Source organism: Cololabis saira, chromosome 3 (genome assembly GCF_033807715.1).
Source record: "Cololabis saira isolate AMF1-May2022 chromosome 3, fColSai1.1, whole genome shotgun sequence".
NCBI lineage: Eukaryota > Metazoa > Chordata > Actinopteri > Beloniformes > Belonidae > Cololabis > Cololabis saira.
The window spans coordinates 37,119,716-37,145,998 of NC_084589.1; the positions used below are offsets into that span (position 1 = coordinate 37,119,716).

General features: G+C 40.6%; 1 protein-coding gene across 1 annotated transcript; it reads right to left on the bottom strand.

Moving 5' to 3' along the window:
* Nucleotides 1–247: 247 nt before the first annotated feature.
* LOC133438710 (ras-related protein Rab-25-like) lies at nt 248–25,043 on the bottom strand. Its single transcript, XM_061717412.1, has 5 exons — nt 24,785–25,043; nt 8,588–8,783; nt 2,722–2,915; nt 1,916–1,996; nt 248–1,415 (listed from the first exon to the last, which is right to left on the bottom strand). Exons 1-5 carry the CDS (start codon nt 24,819–24,821, stop codon nt 1,297–1,299), a joined length of 627 nt encoding a protein of 208 aa, XP_061573396.1. The 5' UTR covers nt 24,822–25,043; the 3' UTR covers nt 248–1,296.
* Between the last annotated feature and the right edge of the window lie 1,240 nt (nt 25,044–26,283).

Sequence of the window (26,283 nt, forward strand, 5' to 3'; positions counted from 1 at the left end):
ATTGTTTTTACTACCTGTTTGTGCTTTTGTGTGAGCTAATGTGTTTGTGTGCTCTTGTTCTTCATTTATGTTGTTTGTCATTATTCGGAGTGTTGGACTCAAGTGCTCATGTTAATTTATGTGCGTTGTCCCTTTTAAATAAATAAATGAAATGAAAATTCTTGTTGATTATCATCGTAAGAGAAATCAATATTTATACATTTTGCCAGTATTTTGCCATGAATAAAACACACCAGGTGAACCAGGTTTTACATACATCCTTTATTTCTCGGTACAAATGCAGTCCGTCTCATCGACGCAAAGACACGCAAAGACACGCTCAACACGCGCAACTTCTATACCAAAAATCCCTGAAACCGTCATGTGCTAGCAGTTTAAACGTCACACAAACCACGAGGCCTCTACATATTTCTAATTTTCTCCACAGGTGATGAACCTTACAGGTAGCAGCTTTTCTTATCAAGAGCTTTTAAGTATTTGAAGCAGGTTTCCTGCATCGTCCACACACATCCTCAATCTTTTGATCCTACCATCACGCAACTCACAAATCAGTCATTTCGAACCACCATTACGTAGGGTTGCCAACCCTCCCTTGAAAAACGGAATCGTCCCGTATTTATAAACTAAAGTATGCGTCCCGTATTGAGCTGAAAAGGGACGGACTTTGTCCTGTATTACTGTGAGAGTCAAAAAATAGTCATAAAACGCCAATGGAAAATGGCATTGAGCTGTTGAGTTCATAAGTTATTTTTCTCTGTTTTACTACAACTGTAGCTTACAGTCATGGCCTTTGAGGAACAAATATGTTTACAAGTTTTCTACAGACTTTCTGTTTGCACTTTTGTTATTGCACTAAAAATGTGCACTATTACAGAATGGATGTTCTGCTTTCTTTCTATTGTTTTATATTAATTTATACAATTTTAAGTTAAGCAGAACACAATTCTGTTTAAGAAAGATACTTATTTTATTCAGTTCATTTTGTTATTTTGTAATAAAGTGAATTGCTGGATAATAATTTGTTTTCCATGTGTTCATGGCATTCAAAAATATGCATCTAATTCAATTCAGGTTCAGGTCAAATAGTTAAAAAATCATTTCAATCACAAAAAAGGGGGCTAAAAAAAATCACCACGCCAGGAAGGGTGAAGGCCATCGGGTTTATTTTTCAGGGAGTTGGCAACCCTACCGTCACGTAGCCATTTATTTTGGCCCTCCGAGGGTTCCGCGTCACCCGGGCGACCTCAGGGGGGATGCGGTTGCCCGGTTTACGCCAGAGCTACCGAGGGACGCCGGTCAGATGTTCTGGCAGCACGCTTTCTTCTCCTCTGCCTTTTCTTCTCTGGAGTTGCTCAGGGAGACGGCGTTAATGGAGCCTCGAACCACCGTCTTGCTGCTCACCTTTTTGTGAATCTCTGCGGCATTGAAATCGACACATATTACATATTTAATACCAAGAAGAAGAAGCCCTAAACAGTTTACTTAAACAGTAAATAACAAATAAAATGAAATAAATGATAAGAAAAGAGGTACAATAATAAAAAGCACAAGTTGTTAGAAAGTAAGGGCGGTAGAGTTCAGCAGGTTCACATCTCATTCTTAAAATGCCAAGAATTACGTTGCTGTACGGCAAAACGTACAAAGACCGGGTCAAATACAGTATTACAAAAGTAATCTGTAACAATTCATACGGTGAATTAAACCAATTTGACAATTTTGGACCAAAGCAGAAGGTCCAGGGCTGCAGAAACCAACACCCCGGATGAGATGTCGATCATATGACCGTTTCAGGATGGCAGGATGTTATATCAGTCACAATTTCTCCACAGTAGCAGGAGCCTTAGTAAAAATGGACATTTGGGGACGAAAGGCAGGAAAATGAGAGCAGGAAAAGAAAGAAGAAGAAAGGAAATACCTTCTAAGACGCCGTTGAACGCAGCTTCCACGTTGGTCGATGCCAAAGCTGACGTCTCTAGAAACAGCACGCCTTTCTTCTCTACGGAAACACGTCTTTAATCAGCAAATGAGAAATCAGAAAGATGCTTTCGCTACCAGAATCTGTTGGAGCTATTTGTCACTTTTGCATTATTTAATCATTTATTATTTAGTTAGTTTTTGTGGTTTAGTTTTGGGAACACACCTTTAGTTTGTTTATGATATTTAGTGGGAGACAGGTGAGGCAGACACCTGGGAGGGCAGGTTTTTACCAGGGCAAGAGAGGCGGCAAAGGGCCATTGTTCTTTGTTTGTTTGTTTGCCAATGGTACGGAAAAGTATTAGGGCCAGGCAGGAGAAACAATATTTGAGAGGGGGAGATTTTTTTTTTATTGTGCACTTCGAGAAAAAAGTACAACTTCAAGAATAAAGTCGAAATTTCGCCTTTTTTCTCAACATTTCAACTTTATTCACGAAATTTTGACTTTTTTCTCAACATTTCGACTTTTTTCTTTACATTTCGACTTTTTTCTCGAAGTGCATAATGAAAAAAAAATCTTCCCTCTTCCTTCTAATCCTAATCCTCCTCTAAAATATTATTTTTATTTTTCTCCTGCCTGGCCCTAATACTCTTCCGTACAATGGAATAAACTCCAAAAAACTTTATTTTTTGCTGGACAATGGACTTGATTTGATTCAGTTTATAATAATTTGATACTTTGGAGTTTTTTAATAATTCACCTGGAGGACAAATAGCCACTACAGAATCACAAATTAATCTTTGTACCTGCAAAGTCCTTGGCCTCCTGCATGGGAACGGATCTGTCCGACTCCCGGTCCGTCTTGTTCCCCACCAGCATGACGACGATGTGGGGGTCGGCGTGGTCGTACAGCTCCTTCAGCCAGCGCTCCACGCCCTCGTAGGTGAGGTGTTTGGTGATGTCGTAGACCAGCAGGGCTCCGACGGCCCCCCTGTAGTACCTGGTGGGGGACACGAGCGTTGTTTCAAGTTTCACTTATTGTTATTCCAAAAGTCCAAATACAAGTGGAACGAAATTTCATTGCCACTGGCTCAAAGCAAGCAATAAAAACAATTAAAACACTAAAAACTCTAAACACTAAAAGATAAGGACACTAGGCAAAAAACTAAAACGCTGCATACTCAAAAGTGCATAATGATATGCAGAGATTAAAGAGCTTCTCTCAGCTTCCTCTGTCTTCTTCTGTCAGCCGGTTTCAGTTTTAGTCTTAGTCTAGTCTTTGGGTCAAGCTATCATTTAAAACTTTATTAGTTTTAGTCACGTTCAAGCGCCTTTTAGTCGTGTCAAGTTTCAGTCGACTAAAAGTCTGAGCAATTTACCGGTAGTCTTATTTTAGTCAGAATTGTCCATTTTAGTCTAGTTTTGGTCAAAGATTGTATTTACCCAAACCCATTTTACAAAGAAGGTTATCTTATTATTATATTATTGTTACCTTAAAGACTCAAGAATACATTCATTCCAGATACAGAAGACTCTAATTTGAGTTTACAACATATTTATTTTTCCGCATTTCTCCCCTTATTACACATTGGGTTTTCTTTTCCACGTCTATGTAGGAAAGTGTATCCAAAGATGGTCTCTTCTTCTTCTCCCAGCCCAGTGAAGATCCCCACGTTTCTCTATGTAACTTTGTTTTTAATTGACGTGAACCTAGAGCTCTGCGTTAACGGCATCAGCCTCTAACTCTGCAGCTGCATCTTCTGGATCTGATTCCCCGCGGGTGCGACTGGGATTGAGGACTAACGTCACCCAGAACTAAACCAGAGGAAACTACTGAAAACCTGGAGATTAAGGATCTTTGGTAGAACATTTCGTCTCGTTTTGGTCAATGAAAATGAAGACACATTTTAGCAGAGTTTTTATTTTGTAATCTACATTTTAGTTTTGTTTTTATTCCTCTACGATATTGCATTATATATTTAATTATAGTTATCGTCACATGACCAGCATTTTCGATGCGTCTCGTATCATTTGCCTCAGGTGATAAAGGTTCGTTGACGACGATATTTAGTCATAATTTCCGTTGACGAAGGCAACTTTAGAGGACACCGGCCTTAGAGAACTTCATTTACGACTGGTTTTGAGAGGATTGGACTATCAAGCGTGAGACGAGCTGGTGATCGTATTGATCAGGTTCAGCAACTGGGGTCGAGACCAAAACCAATCAGCCATAGGAAGCATGAAAACTTCACTTCATTTGAATGATCTTTAATGACTTTATACATAGTACGGTACTCAGATATTAGTATAATATGAGTATAGCTTCTTAGCTGTCAATAAAAACCCAACAGAACACAGTCATTCTTATAAGCTGCAGTTCCAGCTGTCCTTCTTTCAGATGCTCTTACAGTTCTAACATCTGAGTTTCTCTTCAGAAACTTCCCATCACAGAACTGTCCATATTTGGTATCTTCATAGTTCTGCAATCCCCCAAAATGATGCAAAGAGTGTTGAAATTGCACCAAAGCGCCTCAGTCCAGAGACTAGAGTGATAGTTGTCTGTACTTCTGTCATAAAAGTGTCCCTCTTAATATGCGAGATGTTTATCTGAGCAGGTGACGGCTACATGATTGAGAATAGCTAGTTGGTCCTGTGGTCAAATTTTAATTGAATTAATGAGTTACAAACTGAGACATTTCATCCCCCGTCTTCCAGCAGCATAATTAATTCCACTTTAATAGGTTTTAACTGCTTGTTACAGGATAAATGGGAATTTCCATGGGACAGAATTTGCATACCAGAATAAGCCGGTAAGTAATTACCCAAAAACCACGACTGACAAGAAAAGAGCTAATCCAGCGGTTACGGCGTGTCCTCCGATTCCTCCTTGTCCTGAAAATAAAACTGACACGGCTTTATTGTTTTAAAACCAGTTTCTAGCGCTAATCCTTCTCGTGTAATTCAAAAGGAAAAGAAAGGAAGGAAGGAATCAGGTGGCGACGTCAGATGAAGCAACGGCCCTCCGAGCGTTTAACGGAGGCCTCGACCTGCTGGACTCTACTGCCCTAATTTTTTAACAACTTGTGCTTTTTATTATCCTACCTCTTTTCTTACCATTTTATTTGTTATTTAAGCGTACTCTTAAATCAAATACTTATGATTTTTGAAAACTAAACAAAATTATGTATAAGCCCTGAATGCAGGCATCGTGACATAGAATTGTCAAATTGGTTTGATTCACCGCACGAATCGGCACAGATTACTTTTGTAACAGCCTGTCCTAACTGCACGCGAGCGTCCGACTATCACTGCGTGGCATCGGACGCTCTCTGTCCACACTGAACGCGTTATGGGCCCCCCACGTTATTTTGATTGACAGCTGAAACTCGCTTTTTAAAAGGCTGATTTATGGTTCCGCGTTACACCAACGTAGACCCTACGGCGTAGGCTACGCGGCGCACGCACCGAACGGTGCGCCTCGCCGTGGACCCTACGCCGTAGACTACGCTGTCGATTTTATGCGGAACCATAAATCAGCCTTTATTCACCGCACTACTCGCCCGTGCGCTCCTGAAAGAAACTCCTAAAATAACTCCTAAAAGAGTAAAGAGACAAGTAAAGGATGCGTGAGTACTTGTAATCTTCCTACGTTTGTAGTTTCTAAACAGAAAACAAGCTTGATATTGTGATATTTAAATGTTCTTCTATTTTCTTCCTGCCGCTCGCATTGAAAGCCGGTTGAAAGCGCTGTAGGAAACGGTCATGGATGAGGAACGGCTGATCCAGTTAGTTGATCCAGTTAGTTGAAATTAGTCCTCATTTCACTACAAAAACCTCAATAAAGTGGCAGAAAGAAATATTATCCTATTATTATCTTCATATTATTTATTATCTTATCAGAATCTTCCAGCTCCCTGGCGATCTCCCTCCAGCAGCTGCCACTTTATTGAGGTTTTTGTAGTGAAATGAGGAGAAATCATAGAGATAACTTCTCATTTCAACTAACTGGATCAGCCGTTCCTCATCCATAACTGTTTCCTACAGCGCTTTCAACCGGCTTTCAACGCAAGCGACAGGAAGAAAAAAGAAGCAGGGCGTCCGACAAATGTTCAGCTCAAAACGACGCGTCGCGCTGCGTCACTCGCAGCCAGTTTGGACAGTCCAACAGAAAATAGGGCAATGGAATTGTTTTTGTCGCTGACGATCGCTCGCGTCGCATGCAGTTAGGACACGGTGTAATACTCTATTTGACCCGATCTTTGTACGTTTTGTAGTAGTAGTAGTAGTAGTAGTGTTTATTTCGAATATGAATCATATAAAAAAAGAAAGAAATAAGACAATCGTCTTAACATGAGACATAACAAAGTACATATTCGACCGTATAGAAACGTTATTCTCGTCAGTTGTGTGAAATAAGACCTGGAAACAGGCATTGGGGCATAGAATTGTCAAATTGGTTTAATTCACCGTACGAATTGTCACAGATTACTTTTGTAATACTGTATTTGACACGGTGTTTGTACGTTTGGACCGTACAGAAACGTAATTGTTGCCATTGTAAGAATGAGATGTACCTGCTGTACTCTACTGCCCTTACTTTTTAACAACTTGTGCTTTTTATTATTTTACCTCTTTTCTTATCATTGTATTTGTTATTTACTGTTTAATTGTGTCTTGCTGCTTTTAATGTTGATGTAAAGCACCTTGAATTACCTTGTGTTGAATCATGCTATACAAATGAACTTTGCCTGACTGGAGACAAGAACGTGCAGGTGGGTTTTCTTTCCCAGGTTGAGTGGGAGGAGCCGCGGATCGGCGCCTGTCCCTGCCTGCGTTGCGGCTCACAACAGCAACGCCTGGAGATGCCGACATGCAGGTTGCTCAACAGCCGTGGAGCAAGAGAAGCAGCTCTCTTGCGTGTCGGTTAGAAAGTGAAGAAACGCGATCTTGGAAAGTTGCATTAAACGGGTTCGTTTAACAGGGCAGGCTGTTTCCACGCCGACTGAATCATCTTTGAGCAATTTCAAAAAGTATGTTAGAGAAAAGAGAGCACGTTTAACCGGCCAGAAAAGCTGGGACTAAAAGCTCAGAGATGGGACAGTGATGGGACCTGGTTGCTGACTGGTTCTGGCAAACAGGCCTGTGTCAAAAGAAAACATCTAAAATGGGATTTAGTAGTAAAAACCTGTCGTTTACACTTCTGCAGCCATCTTGTTCTTGGGCATTTCTCCTGTTTGAGTCATCGTTTGTGAAAGGAGTGGAGGAATGGCTGTGTCTGCCTGGTCTACCGTGACCCCCACCTACTGTTGTTTCTGTCAGCCTGTTTCAATTTTAGTTTGAGTCTAGTCTTTGGGTCGAGCTATTATATTAGTTTTTATTAGTTTTAGTCACGTTCATTCTCCTTTTAGTTGTGCCAAGTTTCAGTCCACTAAAAGTCTGAGCATTTTAGTCTTATTTTAGTCAGAATTGTTCATTTTAGTCTAGTTTTAGTCAAAGATTGTATTCAGCCAAACCCATTTTACAATTCAAACAAGGTAATCTTATCATTATATTATTGTTACCTCATAGACTCAAGAATACATTAATTCCAGATACAGAAGACTGTAATTTGAGTTTACAGCAGAAGTGTATAATCCATGTGCCATACAGTAAAAATCCTGTTCATCAGTTGTTCCAACCAAAGCTAAACCAGCTCTTCTGCAGGTAAATGGTAGGTCCTCAGTGAAAACACCTGTTCTAAATGTACAGGCTGATCCAGAAACACAGCAGGGTTTTTACTTTATGGCATCTGGATTAAACACCTCTGCAAAAAACAACCATGTTGCAAACAGCAGAAACTGCTGTAGCATTGTCTTCACATGCTTCTTCAGAGGGTTGGAACAACTGCTGGACAGGATTTTTACTTTATGGCACCTGGACTATACACCTCTGGTTTACAACATATTTATTTTTCCGCATTTCTCCTCATCTTTTTCTTTTTCGACAACACATTGGGTTTTCTTTTCCACGTCTATGTAGGAAAGTGTATCCAAAGATGGTTCTTCTTCTTCTTCTCTCAGCCCCAGAGCAGATCCCCGCCTTTCTCTATGTAACTTTGTTTTTAATGGACGTTAACTAGAGCTCTGCGTTTACGGCATCAGCCTCTAACTCTGCAGCTGCATCTTCTGGATCTGATTCCCCGCGGGCTGAGACTGGAATTGAGGACGAGACGTCACCCAGCAGAACTAAACCAGAGGAAACTGAAAACATGGACATTAAGGATCTTTATTTGAATATTTCATCTCGTTTTGATCAACGAAAATGAAGACACATTTTAGCCGAGTTTTTATTTTGTAATCAACATTTTAGTCTCGTTTTTATTCGTCAACGATACTGCATTAAATATTTAATTATCGTTATTGTCACATGACCAGCATTTTCGTTGCGTCTCGTTTTCCTCCGGTGATAAAGGTTTATATTTAGTCATAATTTTCGTTGACGACAGCAACTTTACCTCTACCTCATAAAACCAAAAGGCCCCAAAGGGTTTATTCCTTGGGGAACTTTGGGAGCGCTATATTAACAGATGATGTGTTAAAAGGGGCTCATTAAAGGCCATAAATCTGCTCTCTGGTCCTTTTAAGGAATAGTGTTGTCTCTCCAGACGAGGCTGCGATGGTGGTCGGTACTTACGCGGAGGTGATGGCCCGGTACCTCTCCAGGCCAGCCGTGTCCCAGATCTGGGCCTTGATGGTGAAGCCGCTGAGCTGCACGGTCCGCGTGCTGAACTCCACGCCGATGGTCGTGCGACTGTCGTGGTTGAACTCGTTTTTGGTAAAGCGGGACAGCAGGTTGCTCTTTCCGACACCCGATTCTCCTATCAGAACCACTGCGAAGGACACAGAAGGGGGTTGGAGATGGGCTCATCGTCATTGCAAAACCACTCACAGAGAAAAACCCACTAGTGGGTCCCGGCCAACATCTGGGGATCATCAACGGGCCGAACAAGGGGGCCCGTTATGGGATTGTGAACCCACTTTGGGTTCACTGAGGTGGTTCATCCAAGTGGGACCCAGATGGGACACCCACTTTAGGCCCATTTCCATTCTAGGGATGGGCGGTATGGACTAAAAAATGTATCACAATAATTTCTGGCATTTATCCCGATTGAACTCCACCTTTTCAACTATAAATCTATCTTGCTCTCAGATCCGCCATGTTTGTTACACAAAAACGTCATCAACGGGAATTTATCCCTCCCTCCCTCCCTCTTTCTTTCTTTCTTTCTTTCTTTCTTTCTTTCTTTCTTTCTTTCTTTCTTTCTTTCTTTCTTTCTTTCTTTCTTTCTTTCTTTCTTTCTTTCTTTCTTTCTTTCTTTCTTTCTTTCTTTCTTTCTTTCTTTCTTTCTTTCTTTCTTTCTTTCTTTCTTTCTTTCTTTCTTTCTTTCCTTCCTTCCTTCCTTCCTCCTTCCTTCCTTCCTTCCTTCCTTCCTTCCTTCCTTCCTTCCTTCCTTCCTTCCTTCCTTCCTTCCTTCCTTCCTTCCTTCCTTCCTTCCTTCCTTCCTTCCTTCCTTCCTTCCTTCCTTCCTTCCTTCCTTCCTTCCTTCCTTCCTTCCTTCCTTCCTTCCTTCCTTCCTTCCTTCCTTCCTTCCTTCCTTCCTTCCTTCCTTCCTTCCTTCCTTCCTTCCTTCCTTCCTTCCTTTTTCCCTTCCTTCTTTCCTCCTGCTCTCTCCTTCCTTCTTCCCTTCCTCTTTTCTCCCTCCCAGAACGCAGAACCATAAATCAGCTTTACACAAAAACGTCATCAACGGGAATTTATCGTTTTTACCGCGAGATGACAAATTCTTACCGTGGGAAATTTTTTTGACGGTATATCGTGAACGGTAAAATATCACCCATTCCTAGTCCATTCATTAACCGGGTCCCTTGTGAGCAAGTCCACATGGGACCAACATGGGTCCCATATTGTTGACCCCATGTGACGTGTGTTTTCAGTGGTTATGCTCACATGAGTCTCAGCTGGGCCACATATACAGATGTTGGGTGGGAATTACATCATTTATGGCACTTTTCCTCTAGTACCTACTCAGCCCGGCCCGGTTTGGCGCTTTCCCACCAGGGGTCTAACGTGCAGAGTAGATACTTTTTCTATTCTGCCGAGGTTCTAAGCGGCTGAGTCGGCTGTATCCAGTACTGGAGTTGAGGGGGGATGAGGGGGGATGGCATCCCCCTCCTGAAATAAAAACGGTCCAAATCATCCCCTCTGTAAAACCGCCATCCCCCCTTTCCATCCCTTATGTCATTTCATCAATGAATGTGGTTTTACTGCTATTTCAACATTTAGTCATCAGAAAAATAACACCAGAAAAATATGATAATTTTCACTTGTTTCAGGTAAATTTTCACAAGATTTCACAAGATGGGACAAGATTTATCTTCTCATTACTAGCAAAAAAATCTTGTTCCACTGGCAGATTTTTCTACTTATTTCAAGTGAAAATCTACTTGAAACAGGTGAAAATTGTTTTTTCCAGTGATGGGTCTTGTTTTAAGTGTAATGAGATTTTTTACTAAAATGAGACATTTTAACTAGAAATAAGACAAATATTCTTGTTAAGATTGTGAGTTTTTGCAATGATCATTTTACTTATCCTGTGAAGGACAGAGTCATATTGATAAGTTCAGAAAACTGTTTTTTATTGTTGTGTTTTGATGTATTTGATGTAAGCCCAGTGGATATTTAAAGCTTACAGAAGGCTGCATTTAACTGCTGCTATGTCATTCCTGCAGTATTTCTGCAGGTGTTTTGGTCAGTGCTATTATTTGTAATATATTATATTATTTGTAATCAGCACAAATTATCTGTCCCCATATGATAAAATCCACCATCCCCCCTGATTATTTTTTTACAACTCCAGTACTGGCTGTATCTGACATCATCACACTACAGGCCACCGATTGGTCGGGGGGTTGGAGTCAGACGTCTGAATCAGGATGTGACATCAGCGAAAGAGCGACTCTGACGGCTTCTTGTTCATTTTATTCGACCAGCAACGGCAGCAGAAGTCTGTTTCATGATCCAACTCTGAGGTGCAGATGTTCATAAACCTGGTGGCTGAGGAGAGAATTAAAAAGAGATCTAGACGGGCGATAAGGAACAACCAGATCTACCAGGAGTTCTGTCACTTCATAGCTGCTCACGGCTCCCAATGGATTTTTCAGTGGCAGAGACAAACTAAAAAAATTAAAAACCGTTGCCGCTTGAAGCTTCTCCCACTCTCATTTTTTAACTTGATATCGAACACAAGCCACAGACCCAGCAGCACATCTATCATCTCCTCCAGGTTCTACATCTTTAGTTTTGTTGTCTTCTTTGTTTAGATCACACAATCAAATACGTCACAGCAGCTTCTCTCCAACCTCCTACTTCTGCTCCAGGTGCTGAATTGTAGTGGAAAAGAAACCAGGCCGAGTTGAGCCGAGTAGGTTCTAGTGGAAAAGGGCCTTTAGTTGAACATAATCGTAGTTGATGAGTTTAAGACCGAAGGCAAGACTTCGGGGATCCCCATAATGTCTCCTCGGGACCTTAATGATCCTAAAGCCACCGTCATCACATCAACACCCTGCCCATAGTTCACCCTGAGTACTTGTTATTGAACGACCAGGGTCCCTCTGTGGAAACACGACTCCTATAAACATTAATTCCTCCCTCGGTTAAGCTCATCAATGAACAAATGGAGGATGAAGAGAAACACACGAGGTCCTAAAGGACTGAGGCGCTGTGGGTTTGTTACGATCGCTTTTACGACCAGTTTTAATGCAAGACTTTGGTGCACGTTAACAATGCACGTTGTTTTTTTTATTGGGCCGGATTTTTATGGATGTTTTATTGATTTAATGTCTGGTTTTCTGCATCTACGCAGCAGTTTTCCTCTGTCCAGGCTACATTTCTTCCAAGGTAGACTTTTAACTCTGATTAAATAATTGTCATTGAAGAAACATCCAAACAAGATTCAAGCGAAAGTCAAAGAAATGTCACCAGACATCTTCATAAACATGTAGGAATAGATCCACACATTGGTAGGGGGGTAATTTAGTTCACTATCAACCAGTGGTGCTCCGTCAGGGCCAGCAAGGCCTTCTCATGATCATGATTATGATAAAGGTTCATTCACTTTTTGATTTACTTTCCCTAAATATCAAAGTATTCATATTCACCTCATGTCATATTCTTCTCCTTCCAGTGCTGTTGTTTTTAGGTTAGAGTTTTTATCCAATCAGAATTCAGCCTTCAGAAACAACAATGCTGTGGACTGTAATGGGCAAATACAGTTGATTGATAGTTGCGATAGCCAATCAGATCACGGGTTGTGTCAGTAAGGCCCTCTAGCTAGTCTCACGTTGAACATTTACGTGTCCTGTGATTGGATATCGATACTTACTAGTTTGAGCCACGGCAGTGCGATGCAGATCAATAGAGTTTTTGTGAGCGCAAACATTTTATTTATTTTTTTCACGTTTAATATGTTTTTATAATTTATTTCATTCATATCAAACGAACTGAAATGACAAGTATACTGAAAATGGAATGAAAAAATGTAAAAAGTAAATAATCTAAAACTGTGTGGTTAAACTCAAAGCAGCAGGTTGCAGCTGCTCATTTAATAAAACTTTTTGGAAAGATATTTTTTGTGTGCTCTAGTGGTCCTTTATTCAAGTTGCAGACAGGAAGGGGGTAGAGAGAGAGAATGGGGATGACATGCAGCAAAGGTGCACAGGCCGGGATTCCAACCTGCGAGGGTTTTAATTGCTGATGCAGGTTTGTTGATTTTTAAAATGTGCCATGTAACAGCCATTTTGCCTCGTAGTGCTTAAGTGTGTTTCTTTTTTTCTTTTTTATTAAAGCTTAAGTGTGTTTCTAACTTCCCCCCAGTCCTGGTGTTATAAATGCTGCATAATGAAAGGTATTTATTGACTAAGTTGGACATCGAAGGCCCAAGCGTGAAATGCACCAACCGCCCCTGCTTTCAACATAGGTAATGTCCACAGGATGATTTATATATACTTTTTAAATGTTCTGTTGTTTGTAATTTGCTTTGCATCGGTCAGTTACAGAGACCGGAGACCCTTTCCCCCCTCAAACCTGTTATCCTCACTCACCTACTGTACATACTCACGCTGCAGTTTTGAGGGACAGATAATCGCAGCAGTCTAGCTTTGATTCAGTCCCAGGTACCTGAAATATTTGCTGCTTGTGTATCTGCCTGTTCTCGCGTCTGTTTGTTTTTTCTCTTACAGATCTCCAAGGCTTGTGCGCGCGTTGTGCGTTTCCCTGTGTTTTTCGTGTTTTAGACTAGCAGCGGATGTCACCCCTCACCCCGACCCCCGCTCCCCTTCACATTTAGAAATATATATATATATATATATATATATATATATATATATATATATATAAATAAAATTAAAATAAATAAAAATTAAAAATGCATATATATATATATATATATATATATATATATATATATATATATATACCTCAGATTTTTAATATACATGACTGTCTCAGAAAATTACAATATTGTGATTTTCTGTAATGCAATTGCAAAAACAAAAATGTCATACATTCTGGATTCATTACAAATCAACTGAAATATTGCAAGCTTAAGAAAACTCAAATATCATATCTCAAAAGATTAGAATATTCTGGGAATCTTAATGGGCTGTAAGCCATAATCAGCAATATTAAAATAATAAAAGGCTTGCAATATTTCAGTTGATTTGTAATGAATCCAGAATGTATGACATTTTTGTTTTTTTAATTGCATTACAGAAAATAAAGAACTTTATCACAATATTCTAATTTTCTGAGACAGTCCTGTATATGCAGACAAAGAAAAAAAGAAAAAGAAACATAAGTAATGTCCACAGGATCATTTATATATACTTTTAAAATGTTCTGTTGCATGTAATTTGCTTTGCATCGGTCAGTTACAGAGACCGGAGACCCTTCCCCCCCTTAAACCTGTTATCCTCCGTTTCTGATAATCAAACAGCCCTCATGAGCGGAGGGCGACTCCAGATCAGGTGGAACGAGTTCAGCCACAACTTCCCTTTATCGTGGACGCTGGAGCCATCCTGGGTAAACACAACCCCTGCTCACATTTCTGTGACTAATGTTTGGGTTTCACTAGTAAAGACAGAGACACAGAGAGAGACTGGGCTTAATGGGCTCAGACAGGGAGGTTGGTTACAGCTCTGGGCTCAGACGTGTGTTGCGAAGGAGCTCAGGTTCTTGACACATCTCGAAGCCTTTAATTGTGGCGTTTGGGTGTGATTGGACTAAACGGTGTTTGGATATTACAGCAAACATAATTAGCACAACGCAACACTGGCACAGTGAAAAACAGCCGCGGGTGTTGCAGCGAAACATCTGCTGCTCAAGCAGCTGTGGTTTGGTTTCCTGGTGGGAAACGTACGACTTCCTCCGCTGGTAAATATTCGACAGCAGAGACGACTGAAAACAATATCTGGGGAACTAACACTTTACCAACAATCATCGCCTTTCAATCATAATAGACTTGTAGTCAAGATGCCTAAACTGAGACCAAGACCAGAGAATATCAAGACCAAGACTAGTTCACCACCAATTTGCTGATGTTTCTGTTCAAAACGAAACTTGAATCTTATATTTAAATGAATATTTGGACAGTTGTTCCATTTCTATTAGTGTTTTGATATTGTGTCTGTTGCTCCTCAGCAGGGGCGTCAATTGGGTATGGCAAGGTATGGCAGCCGCCACACCTTGGCTTCAAGGGTTAAATGTTAATGTTTGTTTTTTTTAAATACATTTATGGAATAACTACAAATGCAAATAAGAACAACATGATCGATTTCACTAGTTATTTTACACTGCAAAAACTCAAAATCTTAACAAGAATATTTGTCTTATTTCTAGTTAAAATGTCTCACTTTTAGTCTCTTTTAAAAAAAAATCTCATTACATTTAAGACAAGACTCAAAAACATCAATTTTCTCCTGTTTCAAGTAGATTTTCACTTAAAATAAGCAGAAAAATCTGCCAATGGAACAAGATTCTTTTGCTTGTAATGAGAAGATAAATCTTGTCCCACTGGCAGATTTTTCTACTTATTTCAAGTGAAAATTTACTTGAAACAGGTGAAAATGGTCAAATAACAAGTTATTTTTCTGGTGATGACTCTTGTTTTAAGTGTAATGAGATTTTTTGACTAAAAATGAGACATTTTAACTAGAAATAAGACAAATATTCCTGGTAAGATTTTGAGTTTTTGCAGTGAGCGAGACTGCATTTGAAAAAGTTCCAATTTTCTTGATTGATACTCTAGTTAAGTTCTGTGACTCGTAACCTTGCCATACCTTAGCTTAGACTGAATTGACGCCACTGCTCCTCAGTCACTTGTGTAGTAGTTTTAGTTAAAGTCGCTGCAAGTTAAAAGCTCCCTGAGAAATAATGCAGTCACGGGTGTATTGTTCTGCCAGACTTCTTTAGACCAATAAAACCAAGATAAACATGTATCAGAATGATGGAAACAGAAAAGTCTGGTGAAAATAAAGATCTACCACTTGATCAAAAGCTTGTATTAAGTGTAAAACATGGTGGAGGCAGGATTGTGGTATGGGCATGAGTTAGACTTGTAATCAAGACTGCCTTAACCAAGACCAAGACCAGAGTATCAAGACCAAGACTAGTTCAGCTCAAGACCAGAAACAAACCTAGTAATTTCCTGATCCTGCATGATTGTAGAACATCAGTCCATCCTGGTTCAGCTAGTTTCCATATGAGCTTGTATTCAACTGCAGCACAATAACACAGAGAAGTGGATGATGATGTTGAACTCACTATAAATGTTTTCATCCATCAGCTGAGATCAGATATGTGTGGCGACTGCACTACCGCTGTTTCTACACTATTGGAGGATTGACTCCAGCGCTTTTAAGGATTGACACGACTATTAACTAGTCCCAAAGTATCTAACAGAATAACCAGCTCCAACACCCCCCTCCACCTCAGAAAAGTCTAATGAAGTAAATGTTACTGATTTAAATTGGACTTAATTTGGAGATGAAACCTGAATTTTAAATATTAAAGACACAATTATCGACCTGTAATTGCATTATTTACCATTATAGTAGCCAGATTACACTGAAGAACTGCTGATACAAGATTCTGTCACCTTGGTGGCAACGGCATCTCAGTTATCCGAGTCTGAGACCTGGAGAGACTGAGACAAGACCAAGACCACAAAAAAGTGTTCTTGAGACCAAGACCGATCTTGAGAACTGCAAGTCTAAATCATAATAAAAAATTCAAACAATGAAACTTCTTACACTTTTCGTCCAAATTTGACAGGTGCAAAGACATATAAACCTACAAAAATCAATAATCAGGAGGTGTCTAAATTTCTCAAATGGTTACAAAGGATGGAGGAGGCAGAGTTGAAGATGTTCCTCGCAGGTGACGAGGATGGATAAGATGAAGAATCAGAGGAGATAGCTTGGAGATAATGTAATGGGGGGGGGGCAGGGGGGTCTAGACTGAGATGGACACAAAGATCTGGGGTGGATAGTAGAGGAAACTGGTGGAGGGATGCTGAAGATGGAGTAACACCTCTTACATTGGACCTGGACCTTTCTAGATTGACTAACTAGCCAATGTTGACCTTTGCAGGGCCCTCCGCCGCGACCGAGAACCTCTGGGAACCCAACGCCATCGGCTAGTCCAGGGGTCGGCAACACAAAATGTTAAAGAGCCGTATTGGACCAAAAACCCAAAAAACAAATATGTCTGGAGCCGTATTGTATAAGCCTTAGAATGAAGGCAACACATGCTGCATGTATCTATATTGGTTAGAACTGGGTCCTCGGCTGCAAATGTAGCTGCTAATGTCTTTCCACGTGACTCTTTTTGTTACGCGAATCTACGGAAGCGTATTAGGGCCAGGCAGGAGAAAAATAAAATAATATTTTAGAGGAGGAAGATTTTTTTTCATTATGAACTTCGAGAAAAAAGTCGAAATGTTGAGAAAAAAGTCGAAATGTCAAGATTAATGTTGAAGTAATGATTTTTTATTTTATTTTTTTTTCATTGTCTTTTTTTCTTCTGTGCATGATGCTTTTCTTTCTTTTTTAGCTACTTTTATTATGGTGATTGTTTTTGTTTTTTTCATTGACTTTTTTTCTTCTCTACTGTGCTTGATGCCTTTTCGTTTTAGCTACTTTTATTATTGACTCACTTGTCTTTTAATTACTTTTATATTTACATACTTTTATATGTCAAGAAGAAGGTTATATACTGTATATATGTATTATTGTTGTTATTATTGTTATTATTATTCTTTTATATATCGGATATTCTTATATTGCAAGAAGGGGCTGGACTAGATAAGCATTTGCTTCTTCCTGTCCCTTCTTGAACAAAACTGGTTGTGCTTTATTAATGTTGTTGATGTATGGTGTGTTTTTTTTTAATTGTTTTGTTCAAGATGAATAAAGATCAAATCAAATCAAATCAAAGTACAATCTCATGAAAAAAGTCAAAATGTTGAGAAAAAAGTCGAAATGTCGAGATTAAAAGGAAAAGGGAAGAAAAAAAGAGAAAAAGGAAAAAACAAAGAAAAAAAGAAAAAAAGAAAAAAAAAGAAAAAAAGAGGAAAAAAAGGGAAAAAAAGAAGAAAAAAGGGGAAAAAAAAGGTCAAACATTTTTGAAAAAGCTCCAGGGAGCCACCAGGGCGGCGCTAAAGAGCCGCATGCGGCTCTAAAGTCGTGGGTTGCCGACCCCTGGGCTAGTCGAAGGTCCCGGGGCAACTAGGCCGGTGCTCCCGAGGGTCTTGTTTCTGCTACTCGATTCAAACTTCATCTCATCAGAGACGTCAGACCTGAGGATGGAGCTGCAGATTTGATCAAAATGAACGCTCGTTAGTGTCGTAGTCTAGTATGAGATTAGCCAAGCTAGGTGGCCACGTTCCAGCCAGCTGCCGGGCTCGTTTGCTTCACCCATTCGCCAATTTTCCCAAACAACCTGGGTTGGGCAGAGTTTCTGGCCAGTGGCCCAAAAAGACCGGATTTCAAGCTGACTCACACGTAACAAAGTCCTTTTCAACCAAATGTCAAATTAAAAGTGGTGCCCTTCATGATTCAACGGATAGGAGCTCGTTTAGAGTCTCGAGTCGCTGAAACGTCATGAGACAAAAGAGTTACTGTAAAATCCAAATGACTCGTTCTTATCAGCACATAAACCTCAACATTTGCCTGTTCAGACACAGAACTGCATGGTTAGGCCACAAATAAGTAATCTGGTTAAAGATTAGGTCAGTGAAATGGGAGAATAGGCAAGTATAGTTCCTTTAATGCTAGCTTCAATATGTGCGTGATACTTCAGGTGCACTTTGCCTTGATATTTGCAGTTTTTGAGGTTTTGAATGAAGAAAGAGATAATCTTGGTCCACCGCTGGTGAGAAAACTTCCTCCCACACAATGAGCTTTGAATCAGATCACATGATGTGTGCCAGCGGTTTGAGGTCGTCCCCAGAGACGTGAGCATCTCACGCTGATATGGCTCAAAGTATCGAAATTAACCTCCTGTTGAGGGTTTTAAATGAAGCTCCTGACATGTTAAGGAAACAAAGGAAATTTGAGGAGCAGCTGTTAACATCTGGGAAACTATACCGCTGAAGATTTACAGTGCGACTGAAAACCCTTGAAAAGCTCTTAAATGTTTCCAAGGATCGACTTTACGAAGCATCTGTTGTCGTAGTCCGACTGCTCGCACGAACACTTGCCAGTTGTTATGAACTCGACTGGGTTAAACTTGGAGTATGTTTAACCTGAGCTTTTCACAGGCTGACCTCCTTTTGCCTGCTCCAGGTTACTGGATCACTGCTGTCTTTCCGAGCGGCTGAGCCGCTCTCTGCTTTTTCCTCCTCGACTACTGAGTAACTTCTTAAGCAAACAATACCTCTGGTTTCTATGGAAAGTCGGGACGAGACGAGAGGCCTTCAGGACGCCGCATGTGTCTGAGGGCTGGAAGAGCCCGACGTGTTGCGGCGAGGCTCAGACTTTCCTCGTTTGTGTTTTCACGACCTTCAGGGCAGGTAACTGCTGTATGTAAACAACAATGCTGCTAGTTTTACGCAGCAGAGGGTTTAGGCACAATGAGGAGTGCAGAAGTGTTAAAAACTAAGGTGGGGGAGCGGATTGACTTGCATTCCAAGCAAACTTCACACAATCTGATTTGACTGATTAGTTTCACTGATATTGCAGTGAATCGCTGGGTGACATGAACCTTGTACACACTTGTGTACGATGCTCCGGCAAACAGGCTGCAGTCGTGAATGAGTTTGTTTTGGTTGTAACTTAAGACTCTCTGGGCCTGATTTACGAAAGGTTTGCGTGTGTAAAAACGTGTGCAAACTTGACATCACCCGCAAACCAATGTGCAAGCTGATCTACTAACAGCGTGCAAAGAGGACTGCGTCTCTCAAATGCGCAAAATAGCACACGCTGTTCATTTAGTACTTTTGCCCTGATGAATAATCAATATGGGACGTACCCACCAGAAATCCTAAATACTGGGAGGGGAAGATGCAAATTGCTCCATTTACCACGCGCAATGAGATTTACCAATCCTGAAAGTAATTGCGGGGATTGTGATCGCGTCTGTATTTAATACGTTCGAAAGGAAGGTGCTAATCTCCACATGCAAAAGGAGAAATATTTTATTTGAATGTTAAATCGAGTATTATTCAGCAAAAGGTTGCCACAGGAAGCACATTCATTTTTTTATTTGTGATAATAAATAAATCACGTGTTTTCATGGAGAAAAAAGTGTTTCTTATTGTGCGCCTGTTCTGCAGTCTTCATACTCCGGTGTTGTGCCGTATTCAGCACCCCTGCCGTGAAAAGCACCCCCTCGTCTGACAAAAATTATATTCTCATTCCGTGTCACGTTCTGTTTAGCGTCCAGTTTTGTGTTAATGATTCATGTTTAAATGCGCTCATGGATTCCACAATAGTCATACTTTCCCACAATCACAGTCACAGATAACAAAAATCGGGTAAATGGTTATTGATGTCATTATAATAGCCTGCTTACTGTGTTGTCTTCCATAATATTTGTAAATATATATAATATAAACTCCTAAGTATGTGTTTGTGTGAGTGTGTATATATAAATATATTGAAGTGTCAGTGTGTTGTTTTTTTTCTTGGTCTACTTATCATTGAATATACGAGGGGGTGCTTTTCACGGCAGGGGTGCTGAATACAACAATTTGCCTCGTCCACTAATATCTCTATAACTCCAACTCGTCAAATTTCATTTTGCGCTTGCGACTATCCTGCTTTCCATCCAGACTCCATGGCGCAAAGTTTGCACCGCAAACCGTAAGACGCGTAACACCTCATTTAAATACTGCTGTTTGCACCTGTTATCAATTGCGCACACAATCTTAGTTGATCACCCGCAAAACACACAACAACAGCATGCGCAAACTTTTTCAGTGCACACGCAATTTAGTACTCTTTATTTAGAATCTTAGTAAATCGGGCCCTCTGTGTAGCATCCCCGACTGAATGATGGTTGAACTCTCAAACTGATGGTTCACAATGTTTGTCATTCCTTGGATGTAAACACACTGCAATACGGAAGCGTATTGCATTCACTTGAGAAAAAAAAAATCTGCCCTGTTTTTCTGAATTAACGAGATAATTATCTCAGAATTCCGAGAAAAGTTTTAATTTAAAAAAAAAATCTTTGCTAGGGCCTTTGAACGGCAAGTTTTTGTATAAAAAGAAAGAAGACGGGACTATCAACAAGAACGCAGTGATTTGTACATTTTGTAAAGAAGAATTTTCCTCTCACCGGAGCTGCTCCAGACTGAATTATCATTTAAACGCTAAACATGTCCGGACAAGTTCCACTGTAAACGTTACAGGTGCTAGTACTTGAATTGCTGTCTTGAGTCAGCTTTAGTTTTAATTTTGAATTGAGAGTCTGCTTAAGTGTCTATTTGAGACTCAGCCTTATTTTATTTCTGAATATTATTTATTTAACTGTATTTGTATTGCAGTTTTGAATAATGCACCTGGCCTAATTGGTTTGCTGATGTGCTTGAGCTTTTATTTTTGAATTTCAATTATGAAACACACTTAACCAATAAAAATGTGGATTTCAAATCTTCTCTTCTTAGTGTATTCAATTGATTAGTCATGCACTGCAATTTTGCAATGTCCTAGAATTCAAATTCTTTATTTAGGGACCTTTAGCAGATATGTTAATATGTTGATATGTTCTATTTACGGAGGAAAACACACATGTATATCTTCATATATAAAACCATCTTGGGTAAGCTTCCTCCTTACCTTTGTAGTCTCATTTGTCGAGCCTCTAGCAGGTAGGCTACAATACCAGATCCACTAGATGGCTACTTTTAAAAACTCCCAGAGCACTCACCGAATTAGGTAAGACTGCATTTTCTCACTTTGCTACATCGGCATGGAATGGTTTGCAAGACCTCACCCACTTAAACACCCTGGTTTCGCTTGGCGAATTTAAATCTTTGTTAAGAAACAATTTACTTGAAGAATGTAGTTGTTGTCTGTAGAATGGATATACTGTTTGATGTGGTTTTTGAGTCATGTATTTTGTATTGTGTATTTTATTGCTGCTGTTGTCTTGGCCAGGTCTCCCTTGCAAAAGAGATCTTGTATCTCAATGGGACTTCCTGGTTAAACAAAGGTTAAATAAAAATAAATGAGATTAAAATGCGATTCATTAGATTAATTCATTATAAATCCCGTAATTAATTAGATTAATTTTTAATCGCCCGACAGCGCTAATAAAAACACATTTATAGAAATACTCTGCTCATATAAAAGGTAATTTACACTATCAAAACCACTTCCAGACGCCTGGCCTCTAGGGGTCATTCCAGGAACTGCACGTCCCCACGGGGTATGAAGAGGAAGCCACTCGGTGGTTCCTTCAGGGGTTGTTAGGTGCAATATTATGTTCCTCACAAGCTGAAAGATGTAGGACGGCCCTCCTAAAAGAGGCTGAACCACCGTGGATAGAGCTGAGCTGCAAAGATGTTTTATTGCACATCTGTGATATGCATATCTCGGATGTTTTATTAATACCTCTGGAAATTGCGTCAGCTTGACTTCAGATTACTGCTCCTTGCAGTAGAACTCGTCTCTGGGCCTCCTCGACAGCTGGTACTGGGACGGTTCGCAACCGAGTCAGACAGGAGTTTCAATGAAAATGAAAACGTCCAGGTCCGAGGACACGGACCCCAGCAGGAAACGAGTGGGTTGCTGTGTTATGTCAAATCCTGAGCAGGCAGGGGAAATTTCTGAGCAAAAGGGAAACATGTTTTGCAGTTGGATTTCCATTACACTATTTTTTTTTGGGAGGGGGGGGGGGGGGGGGGGGTAGTTTCCATTGAACAGTGTTTTAGGAATGGACATAACTTTCCTAGAATCTCTTTAAGGCCACGTTTACACATAGCCGGGTATTTACAAAAACGGATATTTCCCCCTCTACGTTTTGAAAAATATCCGTGTTTACACAAACCCCCATAAATACGCTGTTAAGAGTGCTATGAGCATCCAAACCTGCAGGGGGCAGTGTAACGAGAAGCGTAAAGTCATGCTAGCCAATCAGAATCCTGGAAAAAGCCGTCAACAAATGACACGTGTGAAGCCTGAATAATATGGTTCCGCGTTAAATCAACGGCGTAGCCTACGTACGGTGCACGTCGCCGTGTACCCTACGCCGTTGGGTCTGCGTTGGTGTAACGCGGAACCATAAATCAGCCTGGACTGCCAGTTACTCCAAGATGAACGAGAGTCTTTCGTTTGGAGTGACAGAGAAGTGGAGTTACTTTTAAGTGTGACTTTAGAATATAAAACAGGTAAAATACAAGAAAATATTGACGGTGGCCAAACAAATTGTAAACACAGGTCGCAAATGATGCTGGTGACGTTTTTGTCTCATAATGTGACGTTCTGAAGCCTAAATCTCCGTTTCCCTCCGTTTTCAAGCAAACGTGAAAACGGGGTTTTTGAAAATCTCCAATTTGGCCGGAGTTTTCAGAAATGATCGTTTTTGGTGACTTTGAGCTTCGTTTTCGTGTAAACGAACGGCCAAAACGCATGAAAACGGGGCCTAAGAGACTTCTCTTCAAAACAAAGAAGAAGATCTCGTCTTCCAGAACATGGACGAACATCTTTACTTTTGGATAAATGATCGCAGTCATTTATCCTGTTGTGAAAATATCCAGCAAAAGAAGCAAAAAAAAGTCTATCCCTTATCCTTTTGCACCAAACTGGACGACACGTTTGAAAAACCACCTCCAGAAAGTGTATAAAGGTTTTTCCAGGTGTTTCCACTGCAGGTTGTTCTCCCTCTACTGGTAATGGAAAAGCCACTATAGTTTAGAAAGATTTTCTTTTCAAAATAAAATAAAAATACTGATAAAACTTCCCCGAGGTCTCATGCCCAGAAGACCTCACCATACTGGCACCCCTCCACTTGGGGCAGGACCTGATCCCCGACCCGGAAAGGATGCTCCACCCTTTTCTGACTGAGGACCGTGGTCTTGGATTTAGAGATGCTAATTTTCAACCCAACTCATGTTTGGCTGCGAACCGCTCCAGCGAAAGTTGAAGGTCCTGATGAAGCCAACAGAACCACATCATCTGCAAAAGGCAGATGACTGTAGCTGAAATCATTAGGTTATGAGTTTACAGAAGGGATTCAGAATTGTTTATCTACATCCTCCACAGCATAACATTATGTCAATGTTGGAAAGAGCTGGTGGTGTTTTATTTTGAAAATTCACCGTATTCTCCAATTATGATGATTGAATTTCTGCCAGTTCAATCCGCTGTTTGTTAATCGACGCAGTCTTACAGGATTCAGATCTAAGGGGTTCTAGGGCTGGGCGATTTTGGACAAAAATAAAATCCCAATTTTTTTCTCTGAAAACCTGATTTTCGATTTCGATTTTGATTTCTTTTGGTAAAACTACAAAAGACAATGGAATACATTGTTTCAAATATTTTATCTTTATTTTTAAAGAAAAATAGCAAACAAATTTCCCTATTGGGAATGAAGTGCAATTGAAAGATACTGTAAATTCTCCTTGAGTTTAGTAAAGTGACAACATTTACAATTTTCTTGACCAAACAAAGATGACTAGACGAGCTCTGTCTGTAATGCAGACAGCTCTCTTCTTCTTTTCCAGCTATATGAAAAAGAGAGAGGAAAATCGATTTTCCGATTTTCCTTTTTTTAACATCGCCTTGATTAATAAATCCGATTTAGATTTAAAATAGATTAATCGCACAGCCCTAGATGTAAGGGGTTTAGATCTAGGGGGAACTCAAAGAGGTAGGTGGAGCTTATCTGCTGACCCCGCCCCCAAACCCAGCTGTCATCAACACAGCTGTAGAAACATGGTCAAACAGGGAGCTTTTCAGCTGCTCACTGGTGATGTTTTCACATTTGTTTCTGTAAGACTTCATGAAATAGTTTGCAAATGTGTATAAATGTGTTACTACATCACTGAACGTTCACGGCGGGAGCATCTGCAGGGTTTTATGTTTGCCGTGTGTGTTTTTTTGGTTGCATTTGTGAGAAAACACATGAAAGCAGAAGAGAAACGCTCCGTGTTGGGTACAGCAGTTCCTGACCCGAACAATGACTCGTATTGTGCGTCTGCATCCTGTTGCCACCTGCAAGTTTCTCCAGGAAACTGCAGTTAATAATAAACAAGGACGCACAAGTTCTCCAGTTACTTGTCAAGGTTTTGATGGAATGAATCCAGAAGTCCCGACAACATTTACTCACCCTTGAAGACAAAGTTGTACGCTTCATCCGACCCCATCCTCCGTCCATTCAGCGTCCTCCTGCTCTCTGACCCCGGGATGGAACGTGACACCGGCTCAGACTTGACCCCGCTGACCCCTGATGGCACTGGAACCCTCGCAGCAGGAAGACGGACGGTGCAGGTCTGCTCGGTCTGCTCGGCCACCAGCGCTCTGCCCCGTTTCCCCGTCGGAGCCTGTTTGAACAGGACGTGAGGATCTTCAGCCCGGCAGCAGCGGAGCGGGGAGGAAGGCGTGCCGCGGCAGTGATGTCATCGCCCTGCAGGTTGGACAGGTGGGAAGGACGGCAGGTAAAGTCTGCCAGGCGCCCCCTGGTGGAGGCTGTAACCGCAGATCAGATGCTGCACCGGAGCTGTGACGGCCGAACCTCAGGAAACACTTTCTTTTAGAGCCATGGTTGGCTGGAACTCTATACCAGTTCAGATTTCTCATGTAGGTACAGTAGCAAAGATTGGTTTAAGATTCAGTTGAAACAATATCTTTTAAAATGTAATGAATTATCATGTGACATTTGGAAGGAATAGAATGAAGTTTGAATAGAATTACAGGTAGTGTAAACCCTATCACAATAAAGGTGAAAAGTGGTCAAAGATTTTAAGATAAGGTCATTTCAGGCAGGTATTGTTTATGAAGCCGTTTTATTTAATTTAATGTCTATGCATTTACTGTATGTCTGAGAGTGATGGTGGTTTAGTTCTCCTCTGTGTTGTTTGTGACTAAGGGAGTTGTGTCTATTATTGTTTTAAAAAAATCTAAATCCGACAGCACTCACTTGAAGTACAAAACTTTAATATATAGTTAAATCATCGCTGAGGACGGCTGTAAGCTGAAACGCGTCCGATTTCCTGCTGCTGTGTGCAGTGATTTAACCATATATTAAAGTTTTGTACTTCAAGTGAGTGCTGTCGGATTTTGATTTTTTGATATGTTTTTTGGACTGGCACCCGGTGACACACTTTTGCTCTTTTTAAGTGAGCACGCCAAGTCTGCCGATTACTCTATTATTGTTTTGTTTGTCATGTATAATGTATGTCTGTTATGTATTAAGTGTTAAAGGGGACCTATTATGGCATCTAATCCCTATTTTAAACAGGCCTTGAATGTCTTAAAAACAAGCTGTTGATTGTTTTTTCTATATAAAATTAAGAAATTCAGCCTCTGGGCCATGTCTTTATCTTTACCATTTCTAACCTCATTATCTATGAGGGATTCTGAGTGGGCGGGGCTATGATAATGAGGCTCTGTGCTGATTGGCTGCCTGAATGACGCGATACACCGCTACGAAAAAATGGTGGAAGCTCCGGCCCGCGCCGTGTCATAACTGCATGCAATGCGAGCGAGCATCAGCGACAAAATCAATTCCATCCATCCATTTGCTTTATTTTCTATTGGACTGTACAAAACTGGCCGCAGCGCTGCGCCGTTTTGAGCTGAACATTTGTCGGGCGCCCTGCTTCTATT

Excerpts from the sequence above, each read along its gene's own strand:
- LOC133438710 (XM_061717412.1), bottom strand. The coding sequence starts at position 24,821 with ATGGGGTCGGATGAAGCGTACAACTTTGTCTTCAAGG. Across the intron at positions 8,784-24,784 it reads GTACAACTTTGTCTTCAAGG|TGGTTCTGATAGGAGAATCG; the intron begins GTGAGTAAATGT and ends TGTCCTTCGCAG. Across the intron at positions 1,997-2,721 it reads GGAGGCCAAGGACTTTGCAG|AGAAGAAAGGCGTGCTGTTT; the intron begins GTACAAAGATTA and ends GTGTTTCCGTAG.